Genomic DNA, 19,247 nt, shown 5'->3' with positions numbered 1-19,247 from the left:
ATATGTTACATTTACACTAACCAAGTCATAAGGTCACAGCAACTTTTTTAACATAGCACGTGGTGTATGTGCTATACAAACTAGTGCAGGTTATGATCAGTCAAAGTCTCAGTGACTCATACTCCTCTTTTAGCATGTTTCTCAACACCTTGCTGGTAACCTTCGTTTATGAGAGAATGAACAGAGTCAAATGACATCAACATAACTGAGGAAGAGCCTCTTTAATCTGAGATGTTTTATTAGCCAGCCAAGGCAGGCAATGCATATTGAGAAGATTTGATTTGATTATTATTTTTCATGTTTTTAAGCTTTAAGCCTTCTTATTATGGGAATCTAAATATACATACAGTATGCATATGTTCAACTTTTAAAAAGTTGTTAAACTATTATGGTGCTGTTAGACATGGTTCGAAATGCACCCTGGTAGCTCACCTGGTCGAGCACGTACAATGTATCAAGGCCGAGTCCTCGCCATGGCGTCCCGGGTTCGATTCCGGCCCACACTGTAAAAATGCTCTGTTACAAGTACAAGTTCTGCATATAAAATGTTACTTCAGTAAAAGAATGTAAGTATTATCTGCAATATGTATTTTACTATGTTATATACTTTTGAGAAGGTTTATCTATTCTTTATTAACAATGCATCATATTTCATTGTGTGAAATCTTAATTTGTAAAGTAACTATAGCTATTAAATAAATGTAGTGGTGTAAAAAGTATAATATTTCCCTCTCACTTGTAGTGGAGTAAAGGTATAAAGTGGCATGAAATGGAAAGACTTGTACAGATTTGTACATTGTACAAGTACAGTACTTGAGTATAATAAATGTACTTAGTTACCTTCCACCACTGCAAAGTTTCCAAGAAAGTAAGTACTTGACCTAAATCTTTTCATCTTTCTAAACTGACTTAAATCTTTCCAGATCTTATAAGAACATTCACAGTACAGTAGAGTCACAGTAGTATGACTGATACAGGGTATTTAATGAGGGACTCACACTCAGAAACAATCCAGAGATTAATTGTTTTTTAGCATGTGTTGTATTTGACCATCCAATATACAGTAATGTCGTAAGAGATGTGGACAGCAAGTAACATAGAGGATTGCTCATATTGAACCATCTGGTGATTTGGAACAACAAAGTAGGCCAATTGTCTGTTCTGGGGTTTTCCATGTGCTGATGACTGTGATGATTGGCTTTCATCGCTTCCACAACCAGCTCGTATTGATCATCCCAACCTGTGACTCAGCCAACATGTGACCCAGTAAGGAACCTGCAAAATTATTAGAATTATTGCATTATTTACAATAGCCTTATCATTAGTTGACCAAACTGTTCCAGCAGAGCAGACAGATCATTTTTCAAGTGTCAAAAGACCTCATCAAAATGCCGAGTAAAGGTGACATTGTATTGCATGAATCCATGCTGTCAGGTGATTATTTAAGTTTCTGTTCCCTGCATGAGTGGGTAGGAAAGGATTTGTGGTTTCCAGTGTTTTAATCACAACACAGAACAAGGACTTCTTCCACAGGGAAGAAAAAAGAAAAAGAAAGTGAGGAGTAAAGCTGGGCAACAACAGGTAGATAAATAACAACAGCAATAAATCTGGATATTTGTCCAAAGTGAAAGTGCAACACAAAGTTTATTTACTTCTACCCCTTTTGTATGTCATATTCAAAGATCTGGAAGTCAGATTCTTGGTAAATCTACTTTGACTTACTGAGTCAGGCTAGGTTATACTGTTTTCTTTTAAATAACGATGAAATGAAATGTGATGCTACGGAAGTCGCTGTGGTTTGTCTGATAGTAGCATTCTTAGCACTGTAAAGATGAGATGATTAATTGATGAATTTATTAGTCAATTGAGGGAAAAATGTATTGACAAAATCTGTAAACTAAATTTGGGGGTTTAAACTGTTGGTCAGACAAATCAAACTATTTGAAGACATCACCTTGGGCACTGGGAACTTGTTACAGGTATTTTTAACTTTTGTGGAATTTTACAGCTAAACGAATAATTAATGAATGTGTAGCTGTGGGCACAAAAATGAACTGCAAGAACCTATGTACATTCACATAATATTTCTCTGTGTGACACACACACACACTTACAAATACACAGGCAACTGGTATTTGTCCATTCATGCCATCTAAATGTATCACACCTTTCTGTCTCACCTATCATGCTTACACATGCAACACCAGCAAATCAAATGTGACAGTTGTGACTGCTTTTCTGTTATAGCTTCTATTGGTAGACCACAGTAGACAGTTGGTGTACTTTGTCACACACCGGTGGCTCAGTCACTGATAATACAACTTGTTAACCACCATAACCCACAGTCAGGTGCACAAAGGTACGGCAGAGTTTCAGTGTTTCAACGTTTCTGACAGCCACAGACAGGCTGGATGTTGGGGGATGAATGCTCTATATTTTTGCTAAACATCCGAAAGGAAAGATTAAATTCAAATCAATAAATCTTTATTGTCCCCGGAGGACAGTTCTGGTGCATCATAAAAAACACATGGGAGAAACATACTGTACATACAACAACAACAAAAAACACTATCAAAAATAAATAACAAGAAACATATGGCAGCAACAAAGACACTATAAACAACTAATAGCAAAGATCAAGTTTGCAAAGTGCAATGAGTAAAAAAAAGCGCAAGTAGTGGAATGTACAAAAGTGCAACAATAAAAAGTGGACTATGGTTTATGATGGCCTGTTAATGATAGTACAAACCTAACCAAATTATGATAAACAACTACCTTGTAGAGCCATATGTGAAGCAGAATTGAATCAAAAGTCAAAGCTGCAGGTTTAATGTTTCCCTGAAGAGAAAAGTATTTTTTGTGACGTGATTTAGGTGAAATTAAAGACAAACTCCATTTCATATTTTATTGCTCATTATACCATAATTTATGGGCTACACGTTTTAGTAAAATGTCCTTCATTTCTGATTAATTCTCCTGGTTGGATGGTTATAAAAAACGTGAGTTGTTTTTTTAGGAAAGTAACGTTTTTTTGTGGGAGATTGTATTTGTAGAGCTTGGCACATGAGACAAAGTTCTTTGTTTGCAATAAAATGTAAAAAGTTATGTTCATGTCTGACAAATGTTTAACCACTGCAACTGTATTTTTTTGGTGTCTCATTAAGTCCACGTGGGCTGGGAACTTGAATGTGCATGAAACAATAAATAGCATTATTAACTTGCAGAAACAGATTAGTTGAATGGTTCTTGCACCCATGCATCCAGCATGGCAGCAGAGAGCCCACACCTGCTTTTGAAGTGCCTTTGAGCAAGACATCAAATCCCTCTGAGCAGCATAAAGTCTGTTTTACAACCGCTGGCAGTCAAAACTGTATCACATCATCATTGCAATACCTACCCATACACAAATAAATACATACATTCTGTCAGCTAGTCAAAGTCTAGATAGCATCAAAATTTCCTCTCGCTTTCCTGACTCATTTGCTGAGGCTGGAATCATTGCAGGATAATGATTTATTTCTAAGGCTGTCTCATTAAATAGAGTATGACGCGACCTGTCTGTCTCGCTCAGTGACGCTCCTTTGTGCACAGTAGGTGGGCTATGCTTTTCAGTGTTGAAACAGAGTGGAGAACCTCCTAGTGGCAGTGAGCTGTAACTACGGGAGAACGAGAGAGAGAGAGAGAGAGAGAGAGAGAGAGAGAGAGAGAGAGAGAGAGAGAGAGAGAGAGGAAAATGGGTGGACGGAAAGTCCCTGTGTGGAAATCCCCTTGACTTTTTTCCTTTTTTATAAAAACTATCCTTAGCGTACGTGTGTACTCTTGCTTCGCAAGCTGCGAAGGCTCCAAAATAGATCTGATACTGAAGGAAAGAGAAGGTTGAATGGCGCCGAGGACCGCTGCGGTGAGGCTGAGTGAAGTGGCTGAGAGAGGACTAGCCTGAGCATCCGGGAGGGCTTTGTTATTACCCCGACATATTACACAGGTAAGACACCCGTCCTCACTCCCTGCGCCTCCCCATGTGGACAGCATTTCTTACCAAGGAGGGTGAGACTTGGTGGCTACATCACGTTTGGGCCTTAACTGATGTATGGTCGTATTTCTGGGGACATGGAGGAAGCTTGAAGCCTGCTCACGACAGTGGCTTTGACAGCCATTGTTTACAAAGACGTCACCCTCAAGCGGATAACATTTAAAACAGCCAAATGTAGCATCGGCGCAGCTACGCTGTATCAATACCAGCGCTGTGAGATGCGATTGAAGGCTACATTGTATCAAAGGTAGTTGTCACTGGAATTACGTAAGCCTTTAACGTCAGCAAAGTCTCCTGTTATTGTGTTTTTGTGTAGCCAGCCATCCTAAACCGCAGCGTCCACCACTTTGCCACTGTATGTCTGCTTAAAGTCTGCCAGCGGCGCCAACACACCAAACAGCGATTAATGACTCGTGTCAACATGCTCACTGACATCCAGGTGTCTGTTGTCTACTCCCTAATGTGACGGACTAGCCCTTTAGCATGGCCTAGTCTGTTGTTGCACCTGCTGCTGTTTGGGTAGTAAAGGCACAGAGGCCACTGTAAGCGAAGTATTCAGGTGGTTGCAATTGTGGACTTAAACAGTATCCACTGACTGGCAGCTTCTGAGCGGTTGATATGAGGATGTTGTGGGAAGTTAAAAAGTCAGCAAAACTCCAGGCCTACTTGCTGACCATCACTTTCTACTTCCTGTGAATGGAGAACGAGCTTACAGCACTCTTCATTTTGGGCGAAATATTCCTTTAAAACCGCAAGAGTGGCACACTTAAGCAAGCACTCTGCTCTTCTACCATACTTCTACTGTCAGGTTGTGTGTTGAGCCTTGATACTTTTAAGTACCAACCAAAATACAGCAGTAAGTATCAAAACTGTCAGATGTTTGGCCATATTCTTAGTTATGTGTATTTTTCCTTCAAACTGACATTTCCTGACCTAAATCAGGGAACTTTATAACTTTAAGTTGTGCAAAATTTTTGTACAGCTGCTTGTGTTCAGAAAACATTAAACAGTGATGTATTGAGAGGTTTACATGCTTTGTTAGATGGGAAAAAAAGAGTGTTTATTTTCCTCAAACTATGGTGTTGAGAACAGTATTTTGGTATTGGTACTGAAACTCCGGTATCATACTAGCACCTGACTCTGTGTTTTAAACAACGGCTTAATGCAGGCCTTGGGGCAATCAGTGTGACCTTCCCAGCAGCCTGGGAAGCCCTGGGTGGCCTTCATTTCAAGTCTGGAAAGCACCAGTTTATTGTTGGAAGGCTTTGAGCTCAGTGGGACACTGGGGCACACTGTTTGGGGAAACCATCGAAAACCATTTAGACGAAAAGGAGAATTAAGAGAACAAACAAGAATACAAAGGGTTCTCTGTGTACTTTATTTCATTTGGCCCACCAGAATCTCCAGTGAAAAAGCACCAAACAGCTTTCACAGTGCATTGATCTTGTGTGTTGGGTGGTTTCCCAAACAAACTGTAAATTAAGTTGTGTCTTTGGGTCTCAATTAATAAGGGGAATCTCCACAGAAAATTTCCCATCAATCCCACCAGTCTATACTAATATTTTCTACTGTACTGTGAAATAACATATCCATTCCCCTTCTCTCCATCCAGTTTCCACGTTGTTTGGTCAGCGGCGGTTGGTGCCTCCTCCTTTCCTTCTCCTCGTTCCTCTTCCTCCCCTCCTGCCATCCACCTGGCCACACATCCGCCATGTCGCAGGGTCAGAACTTCCTCCCCAAATTCCTGTTTGTCTCCAACCTGCTGAAGGCGGTGAAGATCCGTCAGCGAGTGCCCAACGACGTGGTGAAGCCGACTGCCAGCGGCGGCCTGATGCACCACCTGCGGGGTATGCACCGTTACACACTGGAGATGATCGCCATGAACCACTTCCCGCAGGCCTTCAGGGAGGTGGTGCAGGCCGCCATCCTGGACCGAGCCATGCAGGCCTCATTGGAGCAGGAGAAGAAGCTCAACTGGTGTCGGGAGGTGAAGAAGATGGTGCCCTTACGTACTAATGGTAAGAAAGATTTTGCTGATGTTAAGAAATTGTTCTGGAATCTCCAGTCTCCAGTAAACCAGGATTTTCTTACTTCAAGCTACATGAAGTTGGGAGCATTTTGGGATGAGGTTTTGAGATGTTTTATCACAGGTTAGGAGTTTAGATTTGTGGTTTAGTAGTTGTGTATTTCTGAATTATTTTATGAATACATGCTGTTGGAGCAGGTGCTCCAACAGCATGGAGGTTCTGGTAGCATTTAATACAATGTTCAACAACAAGAACAACAGATTCGAGTTGCACCAACTTTTGTTCCTTGATTTCAGTAACTGTAGAGATCTTCATTGCTCAAGGTGGAGGATGTGTTGTGCTTTTGTTTCATTTTCTATGATAGTGGAGGTGCGTATTTATGAGTCATGGCTATTTGATATGTAAATTCTGAGATGTCATTACTCACAAGCAGGGTTACTGTAAATGACAACAATGGAGGGACACGGTTCCACTTTCGCATACACTCATTTAGCAGCCCCCTTGATTTTACTGTGCCGAGATGATGGTTTGAGTTCAGTCAGCCCGTTGCTAAGTCATGTTTTCTGATACGTGGATGTAGTAACACGGGAACATCCCAGAGTAGGCAAACATTCAGACATGGGCCTGATTACTTTTGATCATAGCTCTGTACTGGGAAATTCTCTGGCGTCACATGTAGGACTGTTATTTACTGTCGATGATGTTTCAGACCCGACTATTTCCACAGTTTTTCATTTACAACCTTAGGGGTATGTCCCCTCTGTTTCTGTGTAGGTGTGTGTGTGTGTGTATAAGGAGTGTGAATGTCAGTGAATCTTAAAACATCTCAAGTAATTTTACCTTAAGTTCCCCACCTGCCTGTCTGCCGTAGCTTAATGTCACTGTCCTGTGACAGTCAGATGTGTCACAGCTCACCAGGCCTCGTTAAATCAAATGTGACCATATGTGTCTCACTGGCCTTTTTTCATCTATATTGCAATAACTTAAACACATCTGTTGTGTACATCAGACTCAGGTTTATTTTTAGATGAGGGGAAAAAACAATCTTTGAAGGGAAACATCAGCCATGCCATTCTCAACAGTAGAAGGAAGCGGAAATCAAGCTGTGTTACAAGTTTGTCTTAAACATGAGAGTTTCCAGAGGAAATTGTTTCTGTCTTTCTCATGGGAAGCAATTCACACTTAACAGTGAGAAATTTCTATATCGATCTCATCTCAGAATTTACTTTGAACAGTTACTGGACGAATGAGGAACCTGCTGGATATTTTGTGTGTTGTGTCATCATGCTTGTTTTTCATAAATAGTGAAACTCTTTGTGTGAGGGCCCCTGGCGATTCTGAAGTTAGTAATGACTAAAGGACTTACTGTAACCCCTATCAACGCATGGTTCCTCTTCAGAAAGACCCCTGAATTGATGACAGACTCTTCTGACTTCTGCTGCCAGTAACCCGGACGGAATTTTCTGGCTTGCGAAGATGATGTCATAAAGATGAGACAGAATTCAGAGCCGGAGCGTCTAACTCTGAAGGACCTAGACGTGACTTTGAGCAGAGGACGGACTGACTGCTGCTGAGTCACTGGAGCTCAGCAGACACACAGACGGAGAGAGAACGTGAGAGAGCAGAAGTCCGTCAATGAACGTCCAGTCAGAGGAGGTCATATTAATCAAGCTTCTCTGAGGCATAACACGATCAGTCTCCACATCGTCTGGGACCTACCCGTTAGCCCAAAAATCTTTTTCTCAGGCCATCATCTAGGATGTGTGAATTTACAAAAGATTAAAAACCTCTCAACTGATTTCAATCTTCAAACCCAACTTCATTCCCAGGCTAGCAGAAATACTGACCATCATAAAAGCAAAACAGCTTCATTAAACGTTCCCTCCCCGGCAATTAAGATGTCTTCCTCTTTCATGCAACTTTTCCATCCAGTGAAAAAATGCGTTATTGAAATTCAGTGCGTCTTCTGTCTTGAATGTCTAGGATGCATCCGAGGGTTTTTCCCAAACAGCATCCCATGTCTGTCATGTGTCCCCAACAGGGAGGATTTGTTCAGCTACAATACACTGACTCGACATACTGTAGTAGCAGAGAGGACACATACACTAACACAGTGTTCTTGCCTTATAAGTACAGATTTCAGGTTTCTCTTGTGTGGTATGTGGTATCCACATTATTTGATAAAAACATACTGCGGTGTAATATCTCCAGTTCTTATCAAAGCAGAAGCAAAAATAGTCTTGGTCAAGACTTGTTTTGTTGGACTAGTCTCACTAGACAGCTTTGCAGATAAAGAGTGGGATAGTGGATGATGTGTGACACAAACCTAGAGCCTCATTGGAAAGCACAACATTGCAAACTTGTGGTAAGTGTCACCTGGATGTCAACCGGATGAGGATTAAGTCTGGTCCTACACTGGTGTGTTTTCAGGAAGTGTCCCAGCTTGCTACAGAGGAAACATCTATATTTAGACAGGTGGGACCAGCAGACTGTCTTTCATCTTTAGTCATCAGGCATCTCAATTCTGGGTCAAAAGTATGTGTTTTTGTGCACAAGAGGAATTGATTATACATGTGTGTCTGGGCATTTGTGTCTATTCTTGTATGCCTGTGCATGAATCTTTTTTGAGGATGGTGCTGTTGATGATGCCTTTTCTCACTAGAGAGCTGTGCATTTTATGTTTTTGTTGAGAGTGATGCAAGAGCGCCGAAATGCAACAACAGCTAGCTAGTCTGAAATAGGAGTGGATGTTTTTTTCTCAGAGTACAGTGGGATGTTCTTGGGTTGAATGAAAACAGCTGTATCTCACAGTGGTCTCGCACCACAGATAGTTATTTTGAGAAGTGTGATCATAGTTTGGCCTTTGGCATAACACTTACCACTGGCTAAACTAATTTTAGAATTTTTGTATTGTAGGCTAACCTTCTCTTAAATAACTTTTCCTTTACAGAGGTTAGCTCTTGTCATGTGAACAACTCTTAGATTAGGATTATCTATGTCTGAAAGTTTTGATGCAGCATGCTCCAGGTGTGTGTTAACTATTGCCAGGTAAACTTTACTGAACAGAGGAGAACAGATCATAAAGGTAGACAGAATATACGCATTACAATACATTTGTATAGTTTGTGCATGAGAGTGCACAATATCTCAGCGCTCATTAATCACAGCCTTCTTCTGGTGTTGATAGCAGTAGTTAAAAAGATAACATTCCATCCTGTCCAAGCCACACCCCTGTGGAAAGTCCAGGACCAGCTGAGTAGCATTGATGAGTTGGGATCATAGGAGGGGAACACACGTACACACACAAAAGGCAGAAGTTAGCACAGGGAAATTCCTGTGTTAACTGTGGCAACAGGGTTTTTCATTGCTACACACATTGACAAACATGGGCTCTCCTGTTGCACAATGAGAAAAAGACCCAGTGCTGCCATAGGAGACAAAATAAAATTCCAGGGTTTTTAGTTGCTCACAAACACACACACACACACTCTTTATCTCTCCGGACAGTTAGTAGAATATAGAGTAAGCTGTTTTCTTTGACAAGAAACGAGACAGCCAATTTTTGCAGATTAAGGTAGTAAAGGAGTGGCATTTGATTAAGGTAAATTAAGGGCCATTTTTCTCAGGCCAACTGGGTAAAAGCCGATCTTTGTCTGTAGCATGTGTGTACTTTCAGACATGTGAGGGTCATATAATAGTCTAGACACCAGATAGTGCGACAACTGGCCCAACGGCCTGGAAATCCCCAGACTTTGGTTACGCTTGTGTGTGTGTGTGTGTGTGTGTGTGTGTGTGTGCGCACTGCAATTGTCTGTTGTGTATGCTGTGTACACACTGCATTTGCATGTCCATGTGTCCCTGCTCCATTTTAAAGGTTTGTGTCCCTTGTACAAAATCAACTACGAGTCTTACTAACATTGTCTCTTGCCTCTTCTGTGTGTGTCTATAGGAGATGGGAACTGTTTGCTCCACGCAGCCTCTCAGTACATGCTGGGCGTTCAGGACACAGACCTAGTGCTTCGAAAAGCCCTCCATGGTGTTTTGAAAGAGACGGACACTGGCGTCTTTAGAGCTCGCTTCCAGGCAGAGCTGGTCCAGTCCCAGGAGTTCACCCAGACCGGACTCCGATACACCACCATGGTAAGAAGATTAGACTAGGTCCATGTCAAAAGCCTTTTCCATTACTTTGCATTAAGATTATTGCTAGACGGCAGAAGCCTGAGCTAAAAAGTACAATATACCTTGTGAGACAGTAAAATTTCAATCCTTAATTATGTCTTTTGCATCCTTGTATGCAAACTGCAAATAAGTAAATATATTTTTGTTTTTATGGAATATTTCAAGCCAGGGTATAAACATACATCCTTCTCCTTATTTTCCTACCTACAAAATGATTTTACACAAACTTAATCCATTACACAAGTGTCACAAGTTAATATCCTGTGTGTGTGTGTGTGTGTGTGTGTGTGTGTGTGTGTGTGTGTGTGTGTGTGTGTGTGTGTGCTGTCCCAGAACTGGGAGGAGGAGTGGGAAAAGATTGTGAAGATGGCGTCTCCGGTCTCCAGTAGCAACGGCCTCCAGTTTGACTCTCTGGAGGACATTCACATCTTTGTCCTCTCCAACATTCTCCGCCGACCAATCATCGTCATTGCAGGTACTATTTTTATTGCTCCTTGTTAGCCATCTTGATTTAAACTATATTTGAGTTTCCATGGATGTTGTTCCAATACAGTTCATGAAATAGCAAAATATATTAATTTTAAAGGGGTGACCAGACATGTTGTTCTTGCCATGCTCTTGTGACTTAATAAAATGTTTCTGTATTGGCATGAGTCATTTTGATATTGCATTATTTATCAAAATCCCCAAATTAGTTATCTCCTTCCAGAAGTTGAAAAGTTTGATTTCATTCAGGAACATGCTAACAATAAATCCTATAAAACATGTACTAAAAACATATTTAAATTGTTTTTGGACGAGTATTTTTGAAATCTCTTAAATTGCTCTTCTTTTTTAACAGACCAGGTGGTCAGGAGTATGAAATCTGGCTCCTCCATCTCTCCTCTGAATGTGGGTGGGATTTATCTGCCACTACACTGGCCGCCCACAGAGTGCTACAAATACCCAATAGTGCTCGGCTATGACTCCCAGCACTTTGCACCCCTCATCACCATCAAAGACAGTGGTCCAGGTAGGAAATACTAAGACACAAATGTTATGTAGCTGGCATGACAAAGGAAGAAAGAAGTTGCTCATATTTTTCTTTCTATGTAACATCTTGGTCTGAATTTCCCAGAGATCCGAGCAGTACCGCTGATCAACCCAGGACGGGGCGGTTTTGAGGAGCTGAAGGTTCACTTCCTGATGGAGAAAGAACAGCAGCAGAAAGAGAGGCTTCTCAAAGACTACCTGCTACTGATAGAGATCCCCGTCATAGGCTTGGGTTACGACGCCACACGGATCATCAATGCTGCACGGTACCTACATATTAAAAGCTCTGTGAAAAACATTGATATCACAGTTGTAGGTCCTGGCCACAATGTTAAATGCAGTTTTGAAGAGAATGAATGAAGAGGTTTATTTTTAGGTTGATGATCACAGATATTGTAATACATCTTGAAACCTAATCAGCACACTGATGACAATAGCTATATTAACTTTAAATTTAACTGAAAAAGTATAAAATCACAAAAAGTGCACTTAAGTAAGGCACCAAACTGTATGTCTCTGTTCCAAGGCTGGATGAGGGCAACCTCCCTGAAGACATGAACCTGATGGAGGATTACCTGCAGCTAGTCAACCATGAGTACCAGCGCTGGCAGGAGGACAAGGAGCAGGCATGGGCCGCCCAGCCGCAGCGCCCACCGCCCTTCTCCGTCTCCCAGCTCTCCCTCATCGAGATTCGCTGTGCCACACCACGATGCACCTTCTATGTCTCTGTGGACACACAGCCTCATTGCCATGAGTGCTTTGAGAAGCGACAGGCCACTACTGGTGGAGGAGCGAGGATAGAAGGGGTGGTGCAGACCAAGGGAGGAGTACAAGGTGGGGTAGGAGTGGTAGGGGGATCAGAGATTGAGGTGAGCTCCAGAGGAGCCCGAAGCAGCAGCCCCCCATCCTCCTCGTCGGGGAGAGGGGTATCCAGCCCCCGCTCAGCCCCACCCACCGCTCCCAGCCTCAGCCTGTACAGTGAAACTCATGCCATGAAATGCAAGACACCGGGCTGCCTCTTCACCCTCAGTGTGGAGCATGATGGACTTTGTGAGCGCTGCTTCAACTCCAGGCAGAACCATGGACCCCCTGGAGCTGGAACGGCTGCTACAGGACTCCCAGGCCCCAATGGGGGGCCTACAGTCCCCCACCCGGCCCAGGGCTCCGGCTGGACCCAGTGGGGGGGCTGCGAGACAGAGACAGAGCGATGCAGCATGTGCAGACAGGAGGCGTTCAGGATATTCAATGGCCTGTGTCCACCCTGCATGCAGAGACAGCAGGCTCCAGAGAGGGGAGACCCACAACAGAACAACCCCAGGACTGAGGCCTCATCTTCAGCTTGGAGCCAGGCCAGGGATGCTGAGCGGCCATGCCTCACCCTAACCCCAGGGCACACCTCAGCCTGGCAAGCCCCTCTGGCCCGCCCTTGTAAACGATCTGGTTGCCAGTTCTTTGGGACGCCAGAGAAGTTGGGTTTCTGCACTATTTGCTACGTAGACTATCAGACTAACCACCGTAAGTCCTGAAACTAAACTTGAAGACCTCCATCATGTTACAGAGTCAAGGCCTTAAAGTTATTTTAAACAAAAGTCTTTGTCAATTAATTTTGCATTGTAGGAATTATTGTTATGTAATGTTAAATAGGATTTGTATTTCTCTTTACTCAAATGCTCAAATGCAAATACTCAAATACTTTACATTGCTTATGTTGGCCACCGTCTGTTCCAGACCTGACCCCTCCCCCTGCCCCAGTCCAGAGTCGGCATGGTTTGGAGGCAGGCTTCCAGAACGCCTCACGGTGTCGTGGGCCTGGGTGTGGTGCAGTTGGAAAGGCAATGCTGGAGGGCTACTGCGACAAGTGCTACGTCAAAGAGCAAAGCACACGACTCAACCAAGTGGCACATCGCACACCACACTCCCCTCCTCTGGTCATGGTAGGTGTCTGCCATACCTTCTTAACTTCTTCTCCCTTGCTGTCACTTTTTGACATCTGTTATTTGTGTCTTATCCTTCCTTTGTTTGTCTTTCTTCTTCTGTGATTCTCACTTCCTTCTACTCAACTCTTGCAATATCCTGCTGGTCCACAGTTGCCTTTCAGTTGCCAATTGACCTTTCTCCTCTTTCTTTTTGCTCCCCCTCTCTTTCTCCTTACAAAAAGCGTGACCGAGCAGCCAAACCTAGATCTTCACAGCAATCCCAGACCCAGACCCAGACTCAGTGCCGGCGGAGTGGCTGCAGTAATGTGTCCCCAGGTTGCACAGACCTCTGCCCAGAGTGCCACACACGTGGCCAGGGTAGAGAGGCGGGCAGGCGGGCGCAGGCGCCCAAGGAAAAGTCCAAGCAACGGTGCCGGACGCAGGGCTGCGACCACTACGCCAACCAAGAGAAACAGGGCTACTGCAATGAGTGTGACCACTTCAAACAGATTTACCGCGGCTGACCACATACACACCCACGCACGCAACGATGATGATGACGACACATCGCTAGCACGCTACAGCCGCTGCCCTTCTATGGGCGCCCCATGCCAGTCAATGCACCTCTGATACTAACTAACCAACTAACTAACTAGCTAGTGACTAACTAGTAACCTTATGGCCTGAAAATCAAACCCCCCATGTAGAATGTGAAGAGAGAGTGCGTGTACGTGGGGGTGGGGTGGGGGTGGGGGTGAGTGAGTGTGTGTGCGCGTTTGTGTTTGCAGTAGACATGGCCTCCAGAATACCTCTTTGTGCAATTATTATCATCTGATGTGCCGTGTGCACTTACACGGTGAGAGGTTTGGCTACATGTCAGAGCAACCGACTTAACTCTTATGTACAATATGTATTTAGAGGTACGTAGTGAATCGTGCCGGACAAAATGATTGTATGTTGACATAACAAGAAGCATCTGACATTGCTTTCTAGACCACAGCCAAGGATTTATACCCCCGTCTGTCTGTCTCTCTTAACCCATCTGTGTATCTGTCTGCCTGTCTGTCTAGCATTTGCTCTGTAGAATGAGGGATGCAGTAGTTGGGGAAGCCCAGCAACAAATCTATACAAGTAGTAAGCAGAAGTGAGCTAAACTGGGTCGAAGCAAAGTAAGTGAAGCGCTTGAAACAAAATTAGCCTGTATCCGCAATTGTTTAGCTTAGTTCTCCAAAAACACTCATGTATGTCCTTTCAAAATAGACTTTGCCAAGAAAGGCTCTTGCAGTCAATACTGTAAAATGATCAAGAATTAACTTTCTTCCATTAGTCAGTCATTTGCAGTGTTATATTTTGAGGCAAATTAACCTTAGTGGTGTTATTTATAATTGCTAGCTATGGAAAGTAAGAGCAGACCATGTGTCTGAACAGTGCAAGACAGACAGGGCAGGCCCCTGCTAGTTTTGGTGCTACATGTACAGAAATACAAGCCTCTCCATTGTAGCCAACATGCTGGCAGTGTCAGCGGACAGAAGGCAGAGAACACAGTAGAGACAGGACTCATTCTCTTTCTATTCCTCCTGTCCTTCCTCTTATTTCCCCTCTTCTCCTCCAAAACAGATCTGTTGCCTTGGATGTTGTTTTCCTGTTTACTGACCACTTAAGCACCTAGAAATGCATAGACACATACCTACACGTGCGCACACAAATGTAGTAGCTCCGGTTCTGTCAGAAGGGGATTTCGAACTGTAGATAGAACTGAGAACATAACGACAGATGAAGTGTGAATGATTATCCACTTTACCACCACATACACACATATGCACACACATGCAAACACAGCTCTTTGAGATTGTATGAGCCCCGCCCCAGCCTGAGGTGATGTGTAGGTAAATAAACCCACAGAGAAATGCATTCCTCTCTGCTCCACCCCACTGGTTGTGCCAAGGTGACAATTTCAAAACTTCAGAGAGCAATCCCATTGCCTGCTTTGGCTAATCTTGTTTATCTGAATGTTTTCTGTGCTGCTGCTACAACAGCACAGTATTGGGGCTCATCCTCGATAAGTTTTGCCTTTAAGTAGTGATTGAAATTTTATGGACCAGAGGGGCCTGATCAGTGATCCTGGATCAGTGCTCCCACCTATAAAATGCTTTTGTGAATATGGATCTTGGTCCATATTGTAGGACCTTCCAACCCGATGCCTCATCTCCAACACACACACAAACACAAACACACACAACGCACACGTGTGCGTCTGGAATACGCAAAACTGACATTCCTGTTGTTTTTTTAAATTTGTTTTCAATTTGTTTTGGGATTTTTTAATGTATTTTGATAGATTTAGTTTTGTTTCTGCCAAAAAAAAAAAACATGTGCCATCAATCGCCAAACAGTTGTTGTTACCTCCTTAAAAATGGCCAGCCTGGACCATTCTAAACTAACTAGAGTGCCACAGATAGACATCTCCAATTTTGTGTAACCACAGACTAGAGCTTATCAAGCTCTCATGTTGAAAATTCCCAAATGGGCACTATCGTTTCACAAGTATGTATTTTATTAAAATACAAAGAAATATTTATCTTCAGAGATAACCTCAAGCGTGAAACATTTATCAAACAAACTCGAATGTGATATCAACTGGAACAGTTATTCCCCCGCATACTTCTGCTAAAAAACTCCACTGCTGTAGGCAGATGTCCATCTGTGGCTCTAGTTAGAAAAGCATAGAAAAACAGGCTCTCGGTCTGCCTTTTCATTCAACTGTATCTAAAGCTGTCAGGCCAGCCCACGTGTTGACGGCCTGTACGTAGATCTGTGTGCTTTAATCACCTCTAGAAAAACCTTAATCAATTAAAGGCCAATTAGTGGTCAGCTCACCAGGACCCCTTAACAAGGTTTTGGGGCATCGACTGAGTTTGACTGGGAGGAGATCACGTAAGTTGCACATGACTTGTCTAAGATGCTGAGGCATTTAGGAATGGTACTCCGACTCGCTTAGGGACATTCCAGCAGTAGGAAGAGCATCCGCTTAAGAGCAGAAGGTGTAACAAAACATGCAAACTGTGTGGAAGTTTCTTTTTGTGAACTTTTGAAAATAGGGTATTGTATGAAAAAAAAGCCTGGTTTTATTTGTTAAGTATTTATTCATATCAAGATATCTGTATTGTGTGATTCAATAATTATTTATATGTTGTCCTGAAATGAATTATTTTTATTAAGAAATCTGAAATTTGTCTAATGTTGTTCTTGTGTGTGTGTGTGTGTGTGTGTGTGTGTGTGTGTGTGTAAAAACAACCATGTGTGCTACCCTACAAGCACTTGCACATACGGTATGCTTGTGTGTTTTCGTTGAGATTTCAACATTGCACCCTTATTACAGCATCTCTCTCTACTGTGCTGTGTGTTGCTTAATACTGTTTCTGCTGAAAAGCAGTTGCTCACTATTGGCACCAAATCCATCTTCAGTGTAGGAAGTACAGTGGGTGCTGCAAAAGTCATCAGATAACTGATCACTGAGGCCTGGTTTAGATGTGGCAGATTGCACCATTTTCTTCTTCACTGGGTTAGCTCGTTTTCTCTTTTTCTTTTCTCCGCCTCCGTTCTTATTTCTTTTCTCATTGTTACACATTTCCATACAAAAAATGTTCAAATGATGAGGTTTTTCTTAGGTGCTTTTTTTGGTCATTATTCAGTTCTTTCCAGTTTTATGTTAGGGCGTCATGCTTTTAAGAAATAAATGGGAACCCCCACCCTCACATAGAAAAACACAGTTCACCCAGAAGGAGTGGCTCACGCAGTGGGAGGGGGGAGTTTGGAGTGAGGGGAGATATGGCACTGACAGGTGGGGAATTGGTAATAATTATACATGGCAGGCCACAGGTGACATTTAACAAGTGTGGGACTGCAGGGTTGTGCGTGGGCTCTCTCATCAACCTACAGCCTCTACCACAGTCAGATTGGTAAGCTGATGTGGTTTCCTGGAAATACCCCAGCATGCAAACACTCCCTTGTATAACTGTTCCTTTGCAGATGAGCGCTGTTTCACTTGGCATGAAAGCATCTCACTGATGTGGTGCAGTAAACCTTCCCATGCAGAGTCTATAGAAATAATGATGTTAAGTTACAAGGTAAGAATTGAAATGTAATGGAAGTTGCACCCAAAAATGCCTATTTTCATTACAAAAGAAGTTATCTAGTACACAGCAACATGCTGTTAGAAGAAATACAGAACTGTGTGTCTGAAAAAAAGATGCATTGCCTATAGACCTGGGTGATATGGTTGAAATGAGCATGAAGACATTAATAAGAATATTTTTCTGATATCAAAAAAATCACTATCATAGATCATATATAAAACAGTCAAATTAATATTCACTGTAATGGATAAGATCTGACAAAACTTGACAGGTCGAAAACAAAAACATCAATAATTCATTTTTTCTTTCTTCGTTTTTAAATTCAATTTGCTTGGAATCAGTAATTTGGACTGAAGAGGTCAAAACTCCGGCAATGTTTATAGTATAAAAACAAAATTTACTGTTCTAATATTCGTTGTTCTTAATAAAGTTGTTCTTTATACTTCAAGGGTTGCTGGAGTTTTGACCCCTTCAGACTATTTCAGACAACAACCACTCTCTGTGCATTGTGTATGTATTAGCCAGTTCTCATTCTGTATACTGGAGTAATAATACCCGGCCCTAAAGTTTCTGTGCATTAGTTAGTTTGTGGTTCTTTGATTAAACACAACTTTATTTACAAATATGCACCATGAGGGCACAATATAAACCACAATAATAAAGGTCTTAAATCTAGGTTGTGACACAGGACCGCTCTACAAGACAGGGCCTCAACATTAGATAATAAAGTTGGACTTGCCTTTGTTGATATTGTGGTGCAAATTCCCTAGAGCTACTACAATCAATTTTTTTATATTAACAATGGATCACATCACTATGTGTAATGTGAAAGGTGTCCATCATAGTGACAAACCCACTACCCACTAATGCTCTATGGTGCATTTTAGCATCTTTGAGTGCATTGTTTTGATTTTCACTGCTACTTCACTGCTTTGGTTCACTCTCACTGCTCTCATCAGCATGATTTCCAGACGCAGCAGGCAGCTGTTTTCAGCAGAAAAGCTCTAGAAACCACTGCAGTGTATTCTACCTTCACTGCACCGAAGGACAGACAAAGTTAGCGACTTGAATATAGTGGATCATTTAGCAGCTTAAGAAACAGATTTTTACCTCAGGAGTTGTTAGAGATCAAAAAAGAGCTAATAGGGAAGTTCTGCTGGATGTCAACTTGTCAACTTTATAAAATGATAATATTTCAGTGTTGTGTTTACAGCTTGTTTCCGCTCCCCCTGAAGTGGCCAAAATAAAAAACAGTTAATGCAGGTTAAACAAAATTACAGTTAATAAAATAACCAAAGCCCACTAACATGCAGTTAATGTGGAGCATCTGGGGCCCCTGGAGGTCTGGGGACAGGGCAAGAATCAATGTTTTCAAAAAGGTTTTCAGAGACTGTACCACACTCACATTTAACATTCAAGCAGCTGATTTTAAATCCATATAACCCCAACTCTGTGTTTAAGATGTCACAATAAACTGTGAAGGAAAATGTCAAATCTAGATTACAACACAGCGTCTATTTATGAATGAACCCACCAAAGTCTGACTCACTGCCTCCTTTGTTGAGAACTAAAATGTCGCAAAAATCAAAAGTATAGCCGAGGCTTATTCGACAGGAAGTTATCTGTTATTGTGCAATAGGAAGAGGGTGTATCCATGGTTACCTTTGTCTGAACCTTTTGTAAGCAGCAGCAAACATAGATCTGAGATCCCCTTCCAATGAACAGTATCACACGTACACACACACAAACTAAAAATCATTTTATAACTATGTCATTCGAAACTCCACTGAGTCCATGTCATTTTTGCATGGAACGTGAGGCAACTTCCACCTTTAGGTTAATCTAACTCTGTTTCATACTGAGTATTTTAAACTACTTATATACATCTTTACCCCAGTTTGTTTCTATTTAGACACCACCACATAAA

At 42.3% G+C, this 19,247-nt stretch overlaps 1 protein-coding gene across 3 annotated transcripts; it reads left to right on the top strand.

Moving 5' to 3' along the window:
• The first annotated feature begins 3,717 nt into the window (after positions 1 to 3,717).
• tnfaip3 (tumor necrosis factor, alpha-induced protein 3) lies at positions 3,718 to 16,413 on the top strand. Of its 3 annotated transcripts, none has more exons than XM_044214523.1 (9): positions 3,718 to 3,982; positions 5,643 to 6,048; positions 10,007 to 10,197; positions 10,570 to 10,711; positions 11,078 to 11,248; positions 11,354 to 11,534; positions 11,795 to 12,783; positions 12,997 to 13,202; positions 13,427 to 16,413. In XM_044214523.1, exons 2-9 carry the CDS (start codon positions 5,742 to 5,744, stop codon positions 13,706 to 13,708), a joined length of 2,469 nt encoding a protein of 822 aa, XP_044070458.1. In that variant the 5' UTR covers positions 3,718 to 3,982; positions 5,643 to 5,741; the 3' UTR covers positions 13,709 to 16,413. The 3 variants fall into 3 exon arrangements, with proteins under 3 accessions (XP_044070458.1, XP_044070459.1, XP_044070460.1); XM_044214524.1 differs by lacking the exon at positions 3,718 to 3,982 and adding an exon at positions 4,084 to 4,277; XM_044214525.1 differs by lacking the exon at positions 3,718 to 3,982 and adding an exon at positions 4,742 to 4,886.
• Positions 16,414 to 19,247: the final 2,834 nt, after the last annotated feature.

Source organism: Siniperca chuatsi, linkage group LG11 (genome assembly GCF_020085105.1).
Source record: "Siniperca chuatsi isolate FFG_IHB_CAS linkage group LG11, ASM2008510v1, whole genome shotgun sequence".
Lineage (NCBI taxonomy): Eukaryota > Metazoa > Chordata > Actinopteri > Centrarchiformes > Sinipercidae > Siniperca > Siniperca chuatsi.
Note: the sequence above shows the minus strand (reverse complement) of the source record. Positions and strands in the feature narration are given on the sequence as shown.